At 47.6% G+C, this 18,981-nt stretch overlaps 1 protein-coding gene across 1 annotated transcript in view; it reads left to right on the top strand.

Annotated features, from left to right (window-relative positions):
- The window catches only part of LOC135057165 (uncharacterized), a 208,438-nt gene that overhangs the window by 117,146 nt on the left and 72,311 nt on the right, over window positions 1-18,981 (top strand). Inside the window, exon 11 of the mRNA XM_063963064.1 lies at window positions 747-891. Within this exon, the coding sequence (XP_063819134.1) occupies window positions 747-891 (145 nt within the window). The remainder of the gene's footprint in view (window positions 1-746; window positions 892-18,981) is intronic.

Below are 18,981 nucleotides of genomic sequence, written 5' to 3'. Positions count from 1 at the left end.
ATCTGATTCACCACCATCGATGGCTCAAGTCACAACATTGACCAAACGATACCATTGATGGTGGGCAGCCAGGTCTACATCACAGTACAGTACATGCACACAGGTATAACATGTAATAGGCACTCTGAGGTATCTTCCTTCCTTTCCCACCCAGACCATCCTCATCCTCACTGCGCCACAGCCCAGTATGTTCACCCTCACTGCAGCCTCTCACCCGCTGCCTGCCTCTCCCCAGGGTTGGTTCTAAATCGGAGTGGGGTAAGAAACCTCTGACTTCCCCAGGGGGCGGAGCCACACCACCAGGGGGAGGAGCCACGGGCGAACAAGGTACCCGAAAATTACGCTCGCCACCAGGTTACTAAGGGTAATAGTTGGTGGCATGGATATTAAAGGAACTATCCCACTGGCATAGCTCCTCCCCCTTGTGCCGTGGCTTCTCCCCCTGACACAAAAGGTCCCTTAGACCACTTGAATCTAGCATCTACCCTCTCCCCAGGGTCCAGAGCTCTGACTCACACACTGGTTTCCTCTGCTGAAGACTACAGGAAAATGGCCGCCACAGATCTGGCAGCAAGGACACTTGTAACAGCATCACATTTTACTCTAGCGACTGTGACGCTGCCAATGTAATGTGGTGACTGCCGGTTACAGCGCCTCCTGCTGCTGCGCATTCTCTCCCTACAGTGCAGCATAGTGAGTGTCCGGCGCTGTGATAGGCTGGGACATTACCGCCCCTGTCTCTCTAGTGGCTGTTCTCCCTCTATACACGGGCAGTGTGGCCTCCGCTGGAAGCTGCTTATTACATTGGCAGCGCCACAGTTACTAGAGGAACACAATGTGTTACAAGCAAAAGGAAAAGGTGATGGCAAACAGTCCCAATATTCAAGTCTGGTAAGACTAAAAAGCATTGGGCCACCAGAGGACCAGCTTCTAAATCAGAAGATAAGCCATCAGCCTGATGGTGCGGGTCTCCACCTGTGGGATTCCAGGGTGGGAGGCCGACTTCTTTTGCACAGATCTGGCAGCAGTCTACCACAGATGCCTGAGTGCAAGAAGCGGTATCTCTCGGTTATGCATTTGCTTTCAAGAAACATCCCCCTCTCAAAGGTTTTTTTGTACCAGCTCATCTTTAGTAGAGACGAAGGGCCGCAGTTTGGACATGCCTTTGGTAGAGTATGCTCAGTTTCATTCGAGGCCTCTGCAACATCTGATCCTTACCAAATGGAATGGTTTTCATCAGACAATAAAAACGCAGACTATGGTCCCTACTCTGGAAGTAAAGAGGTCATTAGACTAGTGGCTACAGACATCCAATCTGGACACAGGGAGACCCTTTAGGATATCAGATTGGGAAATTCTGACAACAGATGCCAGCTTTCAGGGCTGTAGGCGGTGTCAGGAGGCATTTATTTCCAGGGGCAGTGGACCAAGGAAGAAAGTTGCCTGCCAATAAATATATTGGAACTCTGGGCCATATACATGGCACTGATTCAGGCAAAGCACATCCTTCAGGGGAAACCAGTTCAGATCCGCTCGGACAATGCGATGGCAGGGGAGGAAATCGCAGCCAGAAAGCAATGAAGGAGGTAAGTCACATGTTAACGTGGGCAGAACTTCATCATCCAGCCTTGTACGCAGTGTTCATTCCGAGAGTCCTAAACTGGGAAGCGGATTTTCTCAGTTGACACGCCATTTATGCAAACGAATGGGCTCTACACCCCGAGGTCGTCCAGACCCTGGTCGACAGGTGGGGGATTGCCAGAGATAGATCTCATGGCGTCCCATCAGAACAATACAGTTCCTGCATAAGGGTCAAGAACAAAGGATCGCAAAGCGATCTTTGTGGATGCCTTGTCAGTGAGATGGGACTTTCATCTGGCCTACGTGTTTCCACCAATCACCCTATTACCACGGGTGATGAGAAAGGTAAAATAAGGAAGGGGTGCCGTGATACTAATAGCTCCAGCTTGGCCCAGAAGACATTTGTACACAGATCTGCAGAAGATGTTGATGGAATGCCCATTCCTACACTCTCAACGTCCATACCTACTGTCTCAAGATACATGTTATCACAGAGACCTGCATCTTGAGGCTTCCATCCTGAAGTGAAGCGGATTCTCACAACAGGTAATTCAAACAATGCTCAGACCAACGAAGCCTTCCTCAGCTTGCATTTATCACCGAATATGGCAAGCCTATATTCAGTGGTGCAGTGATCGGAAATTTGACCCTAGGTGTTTCAGAGTTTCTAGGGTCTTAGCATTCCTTCAGGCATGAATGGATAAAGGTTTAAGGGTAGCTTCCTTGAGAGTGCAAGTGTCAGCATTGACTATATGGTTCCAAAAGAAAATTGCTAACCTACAGGATGTGAGCACTTTTTTCCAGGAGATGCTGCACATTCAACCTCCTTTTGTTCCTCCTACAGTGCCTTGGGACGTTTAGTCTTAAAGGCCCTTCAAGTGGCCCCATTTGAACCACTTCAAAGAGTGGATCTTAAATGGTTGACAGCTAAAGTTCTCTTTCTACTGGCCATGGCTTCAGCTAGAAGAGTTTCAGATTTAGGGGCATTGTTATGTCGTCCTCCATTTCTGATTTTTTATCCAGATAGAGCAGTTCTCAGAACTAAATCTGGGTATCTTCCTAAGGTGGTGACTAAATTCCACCTTAACAAAGAAATTGTAGTCCCGGCCTTCCAAGGGCCGGACCTTTCTGCAGGAGATGCATCATTGGATGTAGTCCGTGCCTTAAGGATCTACGTAGATCGTACCAGTGCCATCAGAAAGACAGATTCTCCCTCCGTTCTCTACGGATTTCACAAGACAGGATGACCTGCTGATAAGCAGACACTGGTGAAGTGGCTTCAGAATAGATGACGATTTCAGAAGCATATTCTCAAGATGATCTCCCTGTTACGGCTAATGTCTCTGCTCACTCTACTCATAAGGTAGGTCCATCATGGGCAGCACAACATGGTGCTTCAGCAGAACAGATATGTAAGGCAGTCACATGGTCTTCCATTAACACATACATTAGACATTACGCCATTGATACCTTTGCCTCTCAGGATGCTGAATTCGGGTGAAGGATTCTCCTGTCCAATCAGGAGCATCCCCACCACTAAATTGCTTTGGGACATCCCATTGTTATACTGTGGATAACCTGTGGATCCTGCCAGAGAAAATAGGATTTTGGTACTCACCGTTAAATCCTTTTCTCCTAGTCCGTAGAGGATGCTGAGGACTCCAAAAGGACCATGGGGTATAGACGGGCTCCGCAGGAGACATGGGCACACTATAAGACTTTGAATGGGTGTGAACTGGCTCCTCCCTCTATGCCCCTCCTCCAGACCTCAGTTAAAGGAACTGTGCCTAGGAGAGACTGACATTACAAGGAAAGATTTTTGTCTTAACTAAGGGCTACCAAATTACCAGCCCACACCATAAACATACCGTACAACCGGAATAACGCCAAACCAGATAACAGTATGCATAAAACTCCAGCAACCAGCTGCAACAAACCAATACACAAGTCATGTATAAACTAACTTAACCAGTAAGAAACTATATAATGCAAGTAATAGTCCGCACTGGGACGGGCGCCCAGCATCCTCTACGGACTAGGAGAAAATAATTTAACGGTGAGTACCAAAATCCTATTTTCTCTTACGTCCTATAGGATGCTGGGGACTCCAAAAGGACCATGGGGATTATACCAAAGCTCCAGAACGGGCGGGAGAGTGCGGACGACTCTGCAGCACCGACTGAGCAAACGCCAGGTCCTCACTGGCCAGAGTATCGAACTTATAGAATTTAGCAAAAGTGTTCGAACCCGACCAGGTAGCCGCTCGGCAAAGCTGTAATATCGAAACACCTCGGACAGCCGCCCAAGATGAGCCCACCTTTCTGGTAGAATGGGCTTTAACGGACTTCGGCAACGGCAACCCCACCGAAGAATGAGCTTGCTGGATCGTACTACAAATCCAGCGTGCAATAGTCTGTTTTGACGCTGGATGACCAACCTTGTTGGCCGCATACAAAACAAACAACGCTTCAGTTTTCCTAGTAACAGCTGTCCTAGAAACGTAATTTTTTAACGCTCTTACAACATCCAGAGATTTTGGAATCGCCACTTCTTCCGTAGCTACCGGAACCACAATAGGTTGGTTAATGTGAAATGACGAAACCACCTTTGGTAGAAATTGTTGACGAGTCCTCAATTCCGCCCTGTCCGCATGAAAAATCTAGTACGGACTCTTATGAGATAAAATAGATTATGATAAAATACCGTGCGCCAATGCTGGCTGCCCTTGATTTCAAGATGGATGGAAAAGTGTCACCCAACACTTCAGTAAGCAGAACAAGGAAGAGATACCATCTGAATCCAGGGGCGCTCAGAAAGAATAAACAAAACACACATTCATAGTGTAACATATATTAACACAACGAAAAAAACAATAAATCAGCAGACTCTTGTTGCGTCTTGTACCTCAATTGTTGGTCTACTGTTTTTAAGAGTAGACAAAAACGCTTTATATGGGAGCTGGGTTTCCACCAGTGTCAGATCTAGGATCTGGCAGATGCCAGCACCAAAAGCATAACTACCTTCCAAGTGAGAAAGTTTAATTCAACCGTCCGCAAAGGTTCAAACCAGGAAGACATGAGGAACCGCAAGATGACATCAAGGTCCCATGGTGCTACAAACGGTGGATTGATACGCATTACTCCCTTCACAAAAGTCTGAACCTCTGGGAGGGCAGCTAACTCTTTTTGAAAGAAAATAGACAAAGCCGAAATTTGCACTTTGATGGAACCCAATTTCAGGCCTGCATTTACACCCGCCTGTAAAAAGTGAAGAAAACGACCCAAGTGAAAATCCTCCGCAGGAGTCTTTTTAACCTCACACCAGGAAACATATTTCCTCCAGATACGGTGATAGTGTTTCGCCGTAACCTCTTTCCTAGCTTTAATGAGAGTTGGAATGACCTCCCTGGGAATACCCTTACGAGCTAAGATCTGGCGCTCAACCTCCATGCCGTCAAATGCAGCCGCGGTAAGTCCGGAAATAGGCATGGACCCTGTAACAACAGATCCTCTCTTAGAGGAAGCGGCCAAGGATCTTCCACCAGTAAGTCCTGAAGATCCGGGTACCAGGCCCTTCTTGGCCAGTCTGGAACGACGAGAATCGCCTGAACCCTTGCTCGACGAATGATCCCCAGCACCTTTGGAATGAGAGGAAGAGGAGGGAACACATACACTGACTGGAAAACCCACGGAGACACCAGGGCGTCGACTGCCGTGGCTTGAGGGTCCCTTGACCTGGAACAATACCTCGGGAGCTTCTTGTTGAGCCGAGACGCCATCATGTCTATCAACGGAATTCCCCAGCGTCTTGTCACTTCTGCAAAAACCTCTTGGTGCAGAGCCCACTCTCCCGGATGGAGGTCGTGTCTGCTGCGGAAATCCGCTTCCCAGTTGTCCACCGGGTAGGAAAACTGCTGACAGTTCGTTGACGTGTTGTTCCGCCCAGCGAAGTATCTTTGTGGCCTCCGCCATTGCCGCTCTGCTCCTCCTTCCGCCTTGCCGATTTATATGGACCACCGCTGTGATGTTGTCTGACTGTACCAGGACCGGTCGACCTTGAAGAAGAATTCTTGCTTGGAGTAGGCCGTTGTAAATGGCTCTTAACTCTAGAACATTTATGTGGAGACAGGCTTTCTGGAGCGACCATTTTCCCTGGAAATTTATTCCTTGGGTGACTGCGCCCCAGCCCGGAGACTTGCATCTGTTGTCAGAAGTACCCACTCCTGGAAACCGAATCGGCGTCCCCCCCCAGGAGGTGATGAGCTTGTAGCCACCACAGGAGAGAAATTCTGGCTCTGGGAGATAGACTTATCTTCCGGTGAATGTGTAGATGAGACCCGGACCATTTGCTCAGCAAGTCCCACTGAAACACGCGGACGTGAAATCTGCCGTATGGAATGGCTTCGTAGCCCGCAACCATCTTCCCCAGAACCCGAGTACAATGATGGATCGACACACTTGCTGGCTTCAGAAGTTCTCTGACCATAGTCTGCAATTCCAGAGCCTTTTCTTCTGGAAGGAATACCTTCTGTAACTCTGTGTCCAGAATCATGCCCAGAAAAGTAAGACCAGTGGTCAGGATCAACTGGGATTTCGGCAAATTGAAGACCCATCCGTGTTGTCGCAGAACCGATAGAGACAACGCTACACTTTTCAGCAATCGTTCCTTGGACCTCGTCTTTATCAGGAGATCGTCCAAGTACGGAATAATCGAAACCCCTTGTTTGCGAAGAAGAACCATAATTTCCGCCATGACCTTGGTGAAAATCCTTGGAGCCGTGGAAAGCCCAAACGGCAACGTCTGAAATTGGTAATGAGAATCCTGTATTGCAAACCTGAGGAAAGCCTGATGCGGAGGATATATCGGGACATGTAAGAAGGCATCCTTTATGTCGACTGATGCCATAAAATCCCCCCTTCTAGGCTGGAGATCACAGCTCGAAGGGATTCCATCTTGAACTTGAAAACTTTCAAGTATGGATTGAGGGATTTTAGATTTAGAATTGGTCTGACCAAACCGTCCGGTTTTGGCACAACAAAGAGGCTCGAGTAGAACCCCTCCCCCAGCTGAGACGAGGGAACGGGAGTAATGACCCTCTGTAGACACAGTTTTTGGATCGCTGCTAGCACCACCTCCCTGTCCGGAAGAACTACTGGTAATGATGAAATTAAGAACCGGTGAGGGGGCATCTCCTGAATCCATACCTGACTGAAAATTCGTAGACGGCCCCCTGCCGGTTCGGACTCCCCCAGGGAAGCCCCAGCGTCATGCGGTGGACTTGGTAGTAGCAGGGGAGGACTTTTGGTCCTGGGCGCCCGAACTTGAAGAAGGTTTCCTTCCCCTTCCTCTACCTTTTGAAGCGAGGAAGGACGAGTCTTTTCCACGCCTGTATCTATTGTGACGAAAGGACTGCATTTGCTGATGTGTTGCCTTTTTCTGTTGTGTGGGAACATAAGGAAGAAAAGAGGACTTACCCGCAGTCGAGACCAGGTCAGCCAAGCCGTCCCCAAACAAGACAGTAACTTTGAAGGGTAGCGCTTCCATAGCCCTCTTGGAGTCGGCATCAGCGTTCCATTGATGGATCCACAGGGCCCTCCTGGCAGATATCGACATGGCATTGGTTCTTGATCCCAAGAGACAGACGTCCCCCGCTGCATCTTTTATGTAATCTGCAGCGTCCTTAATATAACCAAGAGTTAGAAGGACATTATCTTTATCAAGAGTATCCATATCATTAGCTAAATTCTCAGCCCATTTAGCAATAGCATTACTCACCCATACCGACGCCACAGCGGGTCTGAGCAATGCACCCGAATTAGCGAAAATGGACTTCAGAGACGTCTCCAGCTTGCGATCCACCGGATCTTTGAGAGCTGCCGTGTCAGGAGACGGAAGTGCCACTTTCTTAGACAACTGAGATAAAGCTTTGTCAACATTTGGAGATGCCTCCTATTTTCCCCTGTCCTCAGAGGGGAAAGGATACGCCATGTAAATTCTTTTGGGAATCTGCCATTTCTTATCCGGCGACTCCCAAGCCTTTTCACAAAGAGTATTCATTTCATGAGAGGGGGAAATTTTATCTCAGGTTTTTTTCCCTTGAACAAGCAAATCCTTGTTTCCTGAACCGCAGGTTCATCAGAAATGTGTAAAACATCTTTTAAAGCCACAATCATGTACTGAATACTCTTAACTAAACGTGGATGTAACGCTGCCTCAGTGAAATCGACGTCGGAATCAGAGTCCGTGTCGGTATCAGTATCTACCACTTGAGTAAATGGCCTCTTTTGCGATCCGGATGGGGTCTGTACCTGAGACAAAGCCTCTTCCATGGATTTTTTCCACACCTGTGTCTGTGCCTCAGACTTATCTAACCTCTTTGATAAGGAAGCCACATTCGAGTTTATCGTACTGAGCAATGCTAGCAAATCAGGTGTCGGCTGCGTCAACAGTCCTAACTCTAGCCCCGCATCCGCTCCCCCAATAACCTCCTCCGGTGAATAACCTTCAGCCTCAGACATGCCGACACGTAGTACCGACACCCCACAACACCCAGAACGTCCCTGCTAGGTGGCAGGCCTACAATAAAGCCCAGATAGAGGACACAGACTGAGTATGCCAGCTCACACCCCAGCGCCCATATATCACAAAAACCGATATATGTACCCAGCGCTGCCCACTATTAAGCACCACACTGAGGCCCCCCTCTGAAAATGCCCCCCCCCCGTTACTTGGAGAAGCATGGAGGTCCCGCCAGCGGCTATCCCTCAGCCGCGTGGAGCAGGGAAAATGGCGTTGATTATCTGCGGGTCGAAGCTCCGCCCCCTTCCCGAAGCGCTTCCGTCCCGCCAAATTCAAACTGTGTAAAAATGCCGGCAGGGGTCCGTACACGGTGCCGAGGCACCCACAATCTTTCTGCCGCCCAAAAAAGCTCCAGTAACATGTTGCCCAGGGCCCCACCCCCCCAGCGCCCTGCATCCAGTGAATACCGTTGGTGATGTGTGTGGGAGCATGGAGCGCAGCGTCACCGCTGTGCTTTACCTTCCGTTACTAAAGTCTTCTGCCGTCCTGAAGTCTTCTGATCTTCTAATACTTACCCGACTTCTTTCTTCTGGCTTCTGTGAGTGGGTGACGGCGTGGCTCCGGGAACAAGCAGCTAGGCGCACCAAGTGATCGAACCCTCTGGAGCTTATGGTGTCCAGTAGCCGAGAAGCAGAGCCTTGAAACTCACAGAAGTAGGTCTGCTTCTCTCCCCTCACTCCCACGCTGCAGGGAACCTGTAGCCAGCAGGTCTCCCTGAAAATAAAAAACCTAACAAAAGTCTTTTCTAGAGAAACTCTGTAGAGCTCCCCTAGTGTGCATCCAGTCACTCCTGGGCACAAAGTCTAACTGAGGTCTGGAGGAGGGGCATAGAGGGAGGAGCCAGTTCACACCCAGTCTTAAGTCTTTTTAGTGTGCCCAAGCTCCTGCGGATCCCGTCTATTCCCCATGGTCCTTTTGGAGTCCCCAGCATCCTCTAGGACGTAAGAGAAATTAAGAATTTACTTACCGATAATTCTATTTCTCGGAGTCCGTAGTGGATGCTGGGGTTCCTGAAAGGACCATGGGGAATAGCGGCTCCGCAGGAGACAGGGCACAAAAAGTAAAGCTTTAGGATCAGGTGGTGTGCACTGGCTCCTCCCCCTATGACCCTCCTCCAAGCCTCAGTTAGGATACTGTGCCCGGACGAGCGTACACAATAAGGAAGGATTTATGAATCCCGGGTAAGACTCATACCAGCCACACCAATCACACTGTACAACCTGTGATCTGAACCCAGTTAACAGTATGATAACAGCGGAGCCTCTGAAAAGATGGCTCACAACAATAATAACCCGATTTTTGTAACTATGTACAAATATTGCAGATAATCCGCACTTGGGATGGGCGCCCAGCATCCACTACGGACTCCGAGAAATAGAATTATCGGTAAGTAAATTCTTATTTTCTCTATCGTCCTAGTGGATGCTGGGGTTCCTGAAAGGACCATGGGGATTATACCAAAGCTCCCAAACGGGCGGGAGAGTGCAGATGACTCTGCAGCACCGAATGAGAGAACTCCAGGTCCTCCTTAGCCAGGGTATCAAATTTGTAGGATTTTACAAACGTGTTTGCCCCTGACTAAATAGCCGCTCGGCAAAGTTGTAAAGCCGAGACCCCTCGGGCAGCCGCCCAAGATGAGCCCACCTTCCTTGTGGAATGGGCATTTACATATTTTGGCTGTGGCAGGCCTGCCACAGAATGTGCAAGCTGAATTGTATTACACATCCAACTAGCAATAGTCTGCTTAGAAGCAAGAGCACCCAGTTTGTTGGGTGCATACAGGATAACAGCAAGTCAGTTTTCCTGACTCCAGCCGTCCTGGAACCTATATTTTCAGGGCCCTGACAACATCTAGCAACTTGGAGTCCTCCAAGTCCCTAGTAGGCGCAAGGCACCACAATAAGCTGGTTCAGGTGAAACACTGACACCACCTTAGGGAGAGAACTGGGGACGAGTCCGCAGCTCTGCCCTGTCCAAATGGACAAACAGATATGGGCTTTTTTGAGAAAAAACCACCAATTTGACACTCGCCCGGTCCAGGCCAGGGCCAAGAGCATGGTCACTTTTCATGTGAGATGCTTCAAATCCACAGATTTGACTGGTTTTAAACCAATGTGATTTGAGGAATCCCAGAACTACGTTGAGATCCCACAGTGCCACTGGAGGCACAAAAGGGGGTTGTATATGCCATACTCCCTTGACAAACTTCTGGACTTCAGGAACTGAAGCCAATTCTTTCTGGAAGAAAATCGACAGGGCCGAAATTTGAACCTTAATGGACCCCAATTTTAGGCCCCTAGACACTCCTGTTTGCAGGAAATGCAGGAATCGACCGAGTTGAAATTTCTTCGTGGGGCCTTTCTGGCCTCGCACCACGCAACATATTTTTTTTCACATGTGGTGATAATGTTGTGCGGTCACCTCCTTTCTGGCTTTGACCAGGGTAGGAATGACCTCTTCCTGAATGCCTTTTCCCTTAGGATCCGGCGTTCCACCGCCATGCCGTCAAACGCAGCTGCGGTAAGTCTTGGAACAGACATGGTACTTGCTGAAACAAGTCCCTTCTTAGCGGCAGAGGCCATAAGTCCTCTGTGAGCATCTCTTGAAGTTCCGGGTACCAAGTCCTTCTTGGCCAATCCGGAGCCATGAGTATAGTTCTTACTCCTCTACGTCTTATAATTCTCAGTACCTTAGGTATGAAAAGCAGAGGATGGAACACATACACCGACTGGTACACCCACGGTGTTACCAGAACGTCCACAGCTATTGCCTGAGGGTCTCTTAACCTGGCGCAATACCTGTCCCGTTTTTTGTTCAGACGGGACGCCATCATGTCCACCTTTGGTAATTCCCAACGGTTTACAATCATGTGGAAAACTTCCCGATGAAGTTCCCACTCTGCCGGGTGGAGGTCGTGCCTACTGAGGAAGTTTGCTTCCCAGTTTCCATTCCCGGAATGAAACACTGCTGACAGTGCTATCACATGATTTTCCGCCCAGCGAAAAGTCCTTGCAGTTTTTGCCATTGCCCTCCTGCTTCTTGTGCCGCCCTGTCTATTTACGTGGGCGACTGCCGTGATGTTTTTTCCCACTGGATCAATACCGGCTGACCTTGAAGCAGAGGTCTTGCTAAGCTTAGAGCATTATAAATTTACCCTTAGCTCCAGTATATTTATGTGGAGAAAAGTCTCCAGACTTGATCACACTCCCTGGAAATTTTTTTCCTTGTGTGACTGCTCCCCAGCCTCTCGGGCTGGCCTCCGTGGTCACCAACATCCAATCCTGAATGCCGAATCTGCGGCCCTCTAGAAGATGAGCACTCTGTAACCACCACAGGAGAGACACCCTTGTCCTTGGATATAGGGTTATCCGCTGATGCATCTGAAGATGCGATCCGGACCATTTGTCCAGCAGATCCCACTGAAAAGTTCTTGCATGAAATCTGCCGAATGGAATTGCTTCGTAGGAAGTCACCATTTTTACCAGGACTCTTGTGCAATGATGCACTGATTTTAGGAGGTTCCTGACTAGCTCGGATAACTCCCTGGCTTTCTCTTCCGGGAGAAACACCTTTTTCTGGACTGTGTCCAGAATCATCCCTAAGCACAGGAGACTTGTCGTCGGGATCAGCTGCGATTTTGGAATATTTAGAATCCACCCGTGCTGTTGTAACAGTATCCGAGATAGTGCTACTCCGACCTCCAACTGTTCCCTGGACTTTGCCCTTATCAGGAGATCGTCCAAGTAAGGGATAATTAAGACGCCTTTTCTTCGAAGAAGAACCATCATTTCGGCCATTACCTTGGTAAAGACCCGGGGTGCCGTGGACAATCCAAACGGCAGCGTCTGAGACTGATAGTGACAGTTCTGTACCACGAACCTGAGGTACCCTTAGTGATAAGCGCAAATTTGGGACATGGAGGTAAGCATCCCTGATGTCTCGGGACACCATATAGTCCCCTTCTTCCTGGTTCGTTATCACTGCTCTGAGTGACTCCATCTTGATTTGAACCTTTGTAAGTGTTCAAATTTTTTTAGATTTAGAATAGGTCTCACCTAGCCCTCTGGCTTCAGTACCACAATATAGTGTGGAATAATACCCCTTTTCTTGTTGTAGAAGGGGTAATTTAATTATCACCTGCTGGGAATACAGCTTGTGAATTGTTTCCCATACTGCCTCCTTGTCGGAGGGAGACCTTGGTAAAGCAGACTTCAGGAGCCTGCGCAGGGGAAACGTCTCGACATTCCAATCTGTACCCCTGGGATACTACTTGTAGGATCCAGGGGTCCTGTACGGTCTCAGCGTCATGCTGAGAGCTTGTCAGAAGCGGTGGAACGCTTCTGTTCCTGGGAATGGGCTGCCTGCTGCAGTCTTCTTCCCTTTCCTCTATCCCTGGGCAGATATGACTCTTATAGGGACGAAAGGACTGAGGCTGAAAAGACGGTGTCTTTTTCTGCAGAGATGTGACTTAGGGTAAAAACGGTGGATTTTCCAGCAGTTGCCGTGGCCACCAGGTCCGATGGACCGACCCCAAATAACTCCTCTTCCTTTATACGGCAATACACCTTTGTGCCGTTTGGAATCTGCATCACCTGACCACTGTCGTGTCCATAAACATCTTCTGGCAGATATGGACATCGCACTTACTCTTGATGCCAGAGTGCAAATATCCCTCTGTGCATCTCGCATATATAGAAATGCATCCTTTAAATGCCCTATAGTCAATAAAATACTGTCCCTGTCAAGGGTATCAATATTTTTAGTCAGGGAATCCGACCAAGCCACCCCAGCTCTGCACATCCAGGCTGAGGCGATCGCTGGTCGCAGTATAACACCAGTATGTGTGTATATACTTTTTATGATATTTTCCAGCCTCCTGTCAGCTGGCTCCTTGAGGACGGCCCTATCTATAGACGGTACCGCCACTTGTTTTGATAAGCGTGTGAGCGCCTTATCCACCCTAAGGGGTGTTTCCCAACGCGCCCTAACTTCTGGCGGGAAAGGGTATACCGCCCATATTTTCTATCGGGGGGAACCCACGCATCATCACACACTTCATTTAATTTATCTGATTCAGGAAAAACTACGGTAGTTTTTTCACATCCCACATAATACCCTCTTTTGTGGTACTTGTAGTATCAGAAATATGTAACACCTCCTTCATTGCCCTTAACGTGTGGCCCTAATAAGGAATACGTTTGTTTATTCACCGTCGACACTGGATTCAGTGTCCCTGTCTGTGTCTGTGTCGACCGACTAAAGTAAACGGGCGTTTTAAAACCCCTGACGGTGTTTTTGAGACGTCTGGACCGGTACTAATTATTTGTCGGCCGTCTCATGTCGTCAACCGACCTTGCAGCGTGTTGACATTATCACGTAATTCCCTAAATAAGCCATCCATTCCGGTGTCGACTCCCTAGAGAGTGACATCACCATTACAGGCAATTGCTCCGCCTCCTCACCAACATCGTCCTCATACATGTCGACACACACGTACCGACACACAGCACACACACAGGGAATGCTCTGATAGAGGACAGGACCCACTAGCCCTTTGGAGAGACAGAGGGAGAGTTTGCCAGCACACACCAAAAACACTATAATTATATAGGGACAACCTTATATAAGTGTTTTCCCTTATAGCATCTTTTTTATATATTTCTAACGCCAAATTAGTGCCCCCCCTCTCTGTTTTAACCCTGTTTCTGTAGTGCAGTGCAGGGGAGAGCCTGGGAGCCTTCCCTCCAGCCTTTCTGTGAGGGAAAATGGCGCTGTGTGCTGAGGAGATAGGCCCCGCCCCTTTTTCGGCGGCCTCGTCTCCCGCTCTTAACGGATTCTGGCAGGGGTTAAATATCTCCATATAGCCCCCGGAGGCTATATGTGAGGTATTTTTAGCCAAAAATAGGTTTTCATTGCCTCCCAGGGCGCCCCCCTCCCAGCGCCCTGCACCCTCAGTGACTGCCGTGTGAAGTGTGCTGAGAGGAAATGGCGCACAGCTGCAGTGCTGTGCGCTACCTTAAGAAGACTGAGGAGTCTTCTGCCGCCGATTCTGGACCTTCTTCTTGTTTCAGCATCTGCAAGGGGGCCGGCGGCGAGGCTCCGGTGACCATCCAGGCTGTACCTGTGATCGTCCCTCTGGAGCTAATGTCCAGTAGCCAAAGAAGCCAATCCATCCTGCACGCAGGTGAGTTCACTTCTTCTCCCCTAAGTCCCTCGTTGCAGTGATCCTGTTGCCAGCAGGACTCACTGTAAAATAAAAAACCTAAGCTAAACTTTTCTAAGCAGCTCTTTAGGAGAGCCACCTAGATTGCACCCTTCTCGGCCGGGCACAAAAATCTAACTGAGGCTTGGAGGAGGGTCATAGGGGGAGGAGCCAGTGCACACCACCTGATCCTAAAGCTTTACTTTTTGTGCCCTGTCTCCTGCGGAGCCGCTATTCCCCATGGTCCTTTCAGGAACCCCAGCATCCACTAGGACGATAGAGAAATATACGTTATTGTAAGAACTTACCGGTATTTCTCCTAAGTCCACAGGATCCACAGGGATCCCACCATGATGCACCTGATTTGAGGATCCTTTTACTCACTAACCTCTTCCTTCTTGTACGGAAGGGTTTGCATGTGTGTTCTTGTTGCCTGATTATGATGCTCCTGCCTTGAGCTTTGGAAAAACAACTGATTTGCCTGAGCCAGGAGTCAGGGATATGCAACGGGCCCGTTGCATGCTGGGAGGCCGAAAGCTTTGACAGTTTGGTGCAAATCCGCTGTCGTGTCATCATATCCCAGTGTGATCCTGTGGACTTAGGAGAAATACCGATATCATCGGTAAGTTCTTACCATAACGTATATTTTTATATAGACACTAAGGGGGTATCCATAAATTCTAAAACTTGGCTTTTTTCGTGACCAGCAACATCGCAGCTAAAGTAAAAACGTTGAGACTTGGTTCAAAACCCCGTAAACTCCCACCTTTAGAACTAATTAGGCAATTTGAAGTTTTTCATTATTATTAATTACCCAATAATTAGATGTTAGTTTTGGGATGAAAAAGTGCTAAGTGAAGGAATTCAAGTACAAGGTATGGAACAGGTATATGAGGTCATTTTTTGAGTGGGACAAGTGTTTTTAGGCTTGCAGGTGGGAGTTGTCGTCATTTTTGCCAGGCTTTTAATTGATGTACAAAAGATAGATGTTTAAGCCTGCGCTAACCATAAAACCATGTTAACAAATAATTTCACCAGAAGTGAGAGAAAACAACCAAGATAAAATCCAATAATACAATACTGAGCTTATTGGTAAATATGGTCATTCAGCTTCGGTAAGAATTTATCCCTCATGTATAGTGTATAGGGGAGAATTCTTGATACACCTGTAACAACAGAAGTGCTACCCTCCTAGAGGCTTTTTAGCAATGGAGGGTTATTCACATGAAAGAACGTAATCGTGTAGCCAGTCGTCACAAAATGGCATAAAGGAATTTAATAAAATCCACTCACAAACATAGAATTAAAAAAAGCATATAAACATCCGCAAGGCAATACAGCAACATTCAGGATCTCACGGAAACCACAGATGTCAGCAAACAGTGGTGGGTATCGGCAGGTCCGGAATCCACCAAGTCCCTCCGTATCGATCGCCAGTGCTCCGTAGCTGTCCTGAAGAAAATGTTCAAAGATAGCACATGAACGCGTTTTCGGATCACTGTGGATACTTCATCAGATGTGTGCTAAAGAGCCCATTTACTGTCCTTATAAAGTGCTTTAATTGCGCTTGTTATCGAGTGCACCGGTGAGCTCCGATCACGTGATCCGGAAGTCGTCACTTGCGTGTCACGCTTGCGTTCCACCGGAGATACTTCCTATTCCGTTTTCACTGATCAATGAGGAACTAACTCAATCGAAGCTGATATTTTATAGTTCAAAGCACAGACCCAAGCAGATGTCCATTTAAAAAGATATACACTAGAAATAAAGAATTAAGAAAGAGGTGAAGTGGCACATATTAATAAATATCGCCTTCACCCATTTCTAATACAGACAAACATTTAGGTTAAGGAGCACTTCAATTCGAGATTGACCAAATATATAATTAATTATACCCATTTTCATGTACCCCAAATTTTAGGAGCGCATTTATTCTACACAAAGGTTGCTTTTTATTATTTATCACTGAGGAAGGGGCTGTCCCGGGTACACTTGCCTATTTTACCGGGCGTCCAAGAGACCCACCTGAGATTCGGGAGCCTCCCTGCTGGTCTGGGAGAGAAGGCAAGTATTATCCATATCACTAGGTCGACAGTAACTAGATCGACACCTGAAATAGGTTGACACAAGCATTGACAAAAGGTCAATAAGTATTTTTTTAAATTTTGGTGTGACGTTTTCTTTGAAGAGTGAACGGGAACCCCAATTAGTGCACCGTGTCCCCTCACGTTACAGCTGCTCTCGACACAGGTTACCGGTCCCAATTGTAGTCCATTTGGATCGTAAAGTATGAAAAAAAAATGGAAACATTTGTGAAAAACTTACGTCAACCTAGAACATGTCGACCTAGTGCATTTCGACCAATAGTGGTTGACCAGATGCATGCTGACCTAAGTGTGGGCGACCTAGAGACCGGATACCCTGTTTGGAGCTTGCTCCTCCCCCTGGTGACGTCACAGCCCCATTCCCCAACTTGGTTTTAGCCATAACCCTCAGAAATACTCTCCTTTGTGACCATCACTACCCACAACCCCGTTGTGGTTGGCATTTAAAAAAACATGACGCCCACAGTATGACATCGCCCGCACAGGCCCCGGCCCCAGCATTCTAGACTTGCTGATTTTAACTGCGCATGTGCAAATCCGGAATGTCAGGTAGGTAGGGCCTGCACGGGCGACATCATAATGTGGACATCATGGGGCAGATGTACTAACCTGGAGAAGGGATAAAGAAGTGATAAAGCAGTGATAAGTGCAAGGTGATAACGCACCAGCCAATCATTATGGATTTGAAAAATGACAGGAGCTGACTGGCTGGTGCGTTATCACCTTCCACTTATCACTGGTTTATCACTTCCTTATCCCTTCTCCAGGCTTAATACATCAGCCCCCATGTTATTTAAATACGGCAAAAAGAAAGAAGTGCGGGAAGTATGTACCCCGTTACATCGGGCGCTAGGAATATTTAAAGATTAAAAAACACCTGATTAACGAATAAGTAGTATGGTAGCAGCTCCTAAAGGGCAACTGGATGCCTAATTCAGAGATATATCAATTAATGTTCTATAAGAAACATTAAAGGAGCGCTGTTTACAAGTACAAAATCGTTTAATTATAAATATGGTGGAGAAAACCACCTAAAATAATTAGTTAGAAATTAAAATCAAAAACAGTGCAAATACAAATGCATAAACGATAATCACATTCACAATGAAGGATAAATTGACTGTAATCGGCCTGTGCGCCAATTATAATTGATATTGCAGTCCACAGTAGTATATTATGCTGATGCCATCCGTACTGATAGGGGGCATGTATAAATGTCTCAACAGGTTATTTGAAAAATCTGCTGATAAATATAAGCAAAGGGGTTTTGTTTGCTGTTTCTCACCCCTAACATTAAAGTCCGTTCTCACCCGTAGTTGTAAACGCTGCTTCCCGTCAATGGCAGTTAGCGGAGGTGACTCTCGACAGCCGACAGCGGCTATATCAGATTATCTGGCAGAGAGAGTCGTAGTTGCTGCATAACACCTCAGCAGAACGGGGCTTTCCAAGCACAGCAGGGAGAGTATGGTAGCAGTGTATCCAGTTAATGGAGGTGGTGAGAGAGCATCCCAATCCCTCAGTATTAGTAACGGATGGTCCGTGAGAATCTCCAGCAGTGGACAGGTAGCAATGGTGACCCTCTACGCGTTTCTCCGCCCACAATACCGGCGGTTTCTTCAGGAAGTGTGAATACCCATTTGGCAGGTGTGCATGTATTTAAATGGACAGCAACCAGTCAGCTTTAGAATCTCTTTGTTCACACCTGAAAGCTATAATTGGGTTTCACACTATATTGGGTCATTTGCACATGTTTCATTCACTGGTTTTAATCAGGTGTACAGATTACATAGATTCCAAATAAAAATACAGAGTAAAAAAGAAAAAAGAGGATTTTGGTACTTACCGATAAATCCATTTCTCGGAATCCTCTAGGGGACACTGGAGTTCCATCTTAGACATTAGGGGGTGTGAAGCTGTGAACCGGAGGTGTGGCACAATCTAAACAATTTGCATTGACTGCACAGCCGGCTCCTCCCCCTTCACGCCCCTCATGCCTCAGTTTTGGAAATTGTACCGAGAGATGAGGACACGTATGAGAGCCTATGGCGAAGGAACCGAACTGTGCAACATGTCAACAGCAACCAAGAACATCCTAACAGACAACCAACGTTGTTTGTACGAACTGTATAAGCAAGAACTATTTACACCGCAGGACTAACAGCACAGAGGCGGGCGTCCAGTGTCCCCTAGAGGATTCAGAGAAATGGATTTATCGGTAAGTACCAAAATCCTCTTTTCTCTTTCATCCACTAGGGGACACTGGAGTTCCATCTTAGACATTAGGGGACGTCCCAAAGTTATCTCCCAGGGAGGGAGTGCTGTCTGTTGCCTGCAGAACCAACCGTCCAAAGTTAGCTTCTTCAGACGCAAAGGTATCGAACTTATAAAATTTAGCGAACGTGTGGGCTGAGGACCACGTCGCCGCTCTGCAAAGTTGGGCAGTGGAGACTCCTCTAGCAGCTGCCCAGGAGGCACCCACTGATCTAGTGGTATGCGCACTTGTCCGTAAAGGAA

This window comes from Pseudophryne corroboree, chromosome 3, assembly GCF_028390025.1.
Source record: "Pseudophryne corroboree isolate aPseCor3 chromosome 3, aPseCor3.hap2, whole genome shotgun sequence".
In the NCBI taxonomy this organism is placed as follows: Eukaryota; Metazoa; Chordata; class Amphibia; order Anura; family Myobatrachidae; genus Pseudophryne; species Pseudophryne corroboree.
Note: the sequence above shows the minus strand (reverse complement) of the source record. Positions and strands in the feature narration are given on the sequence as shown.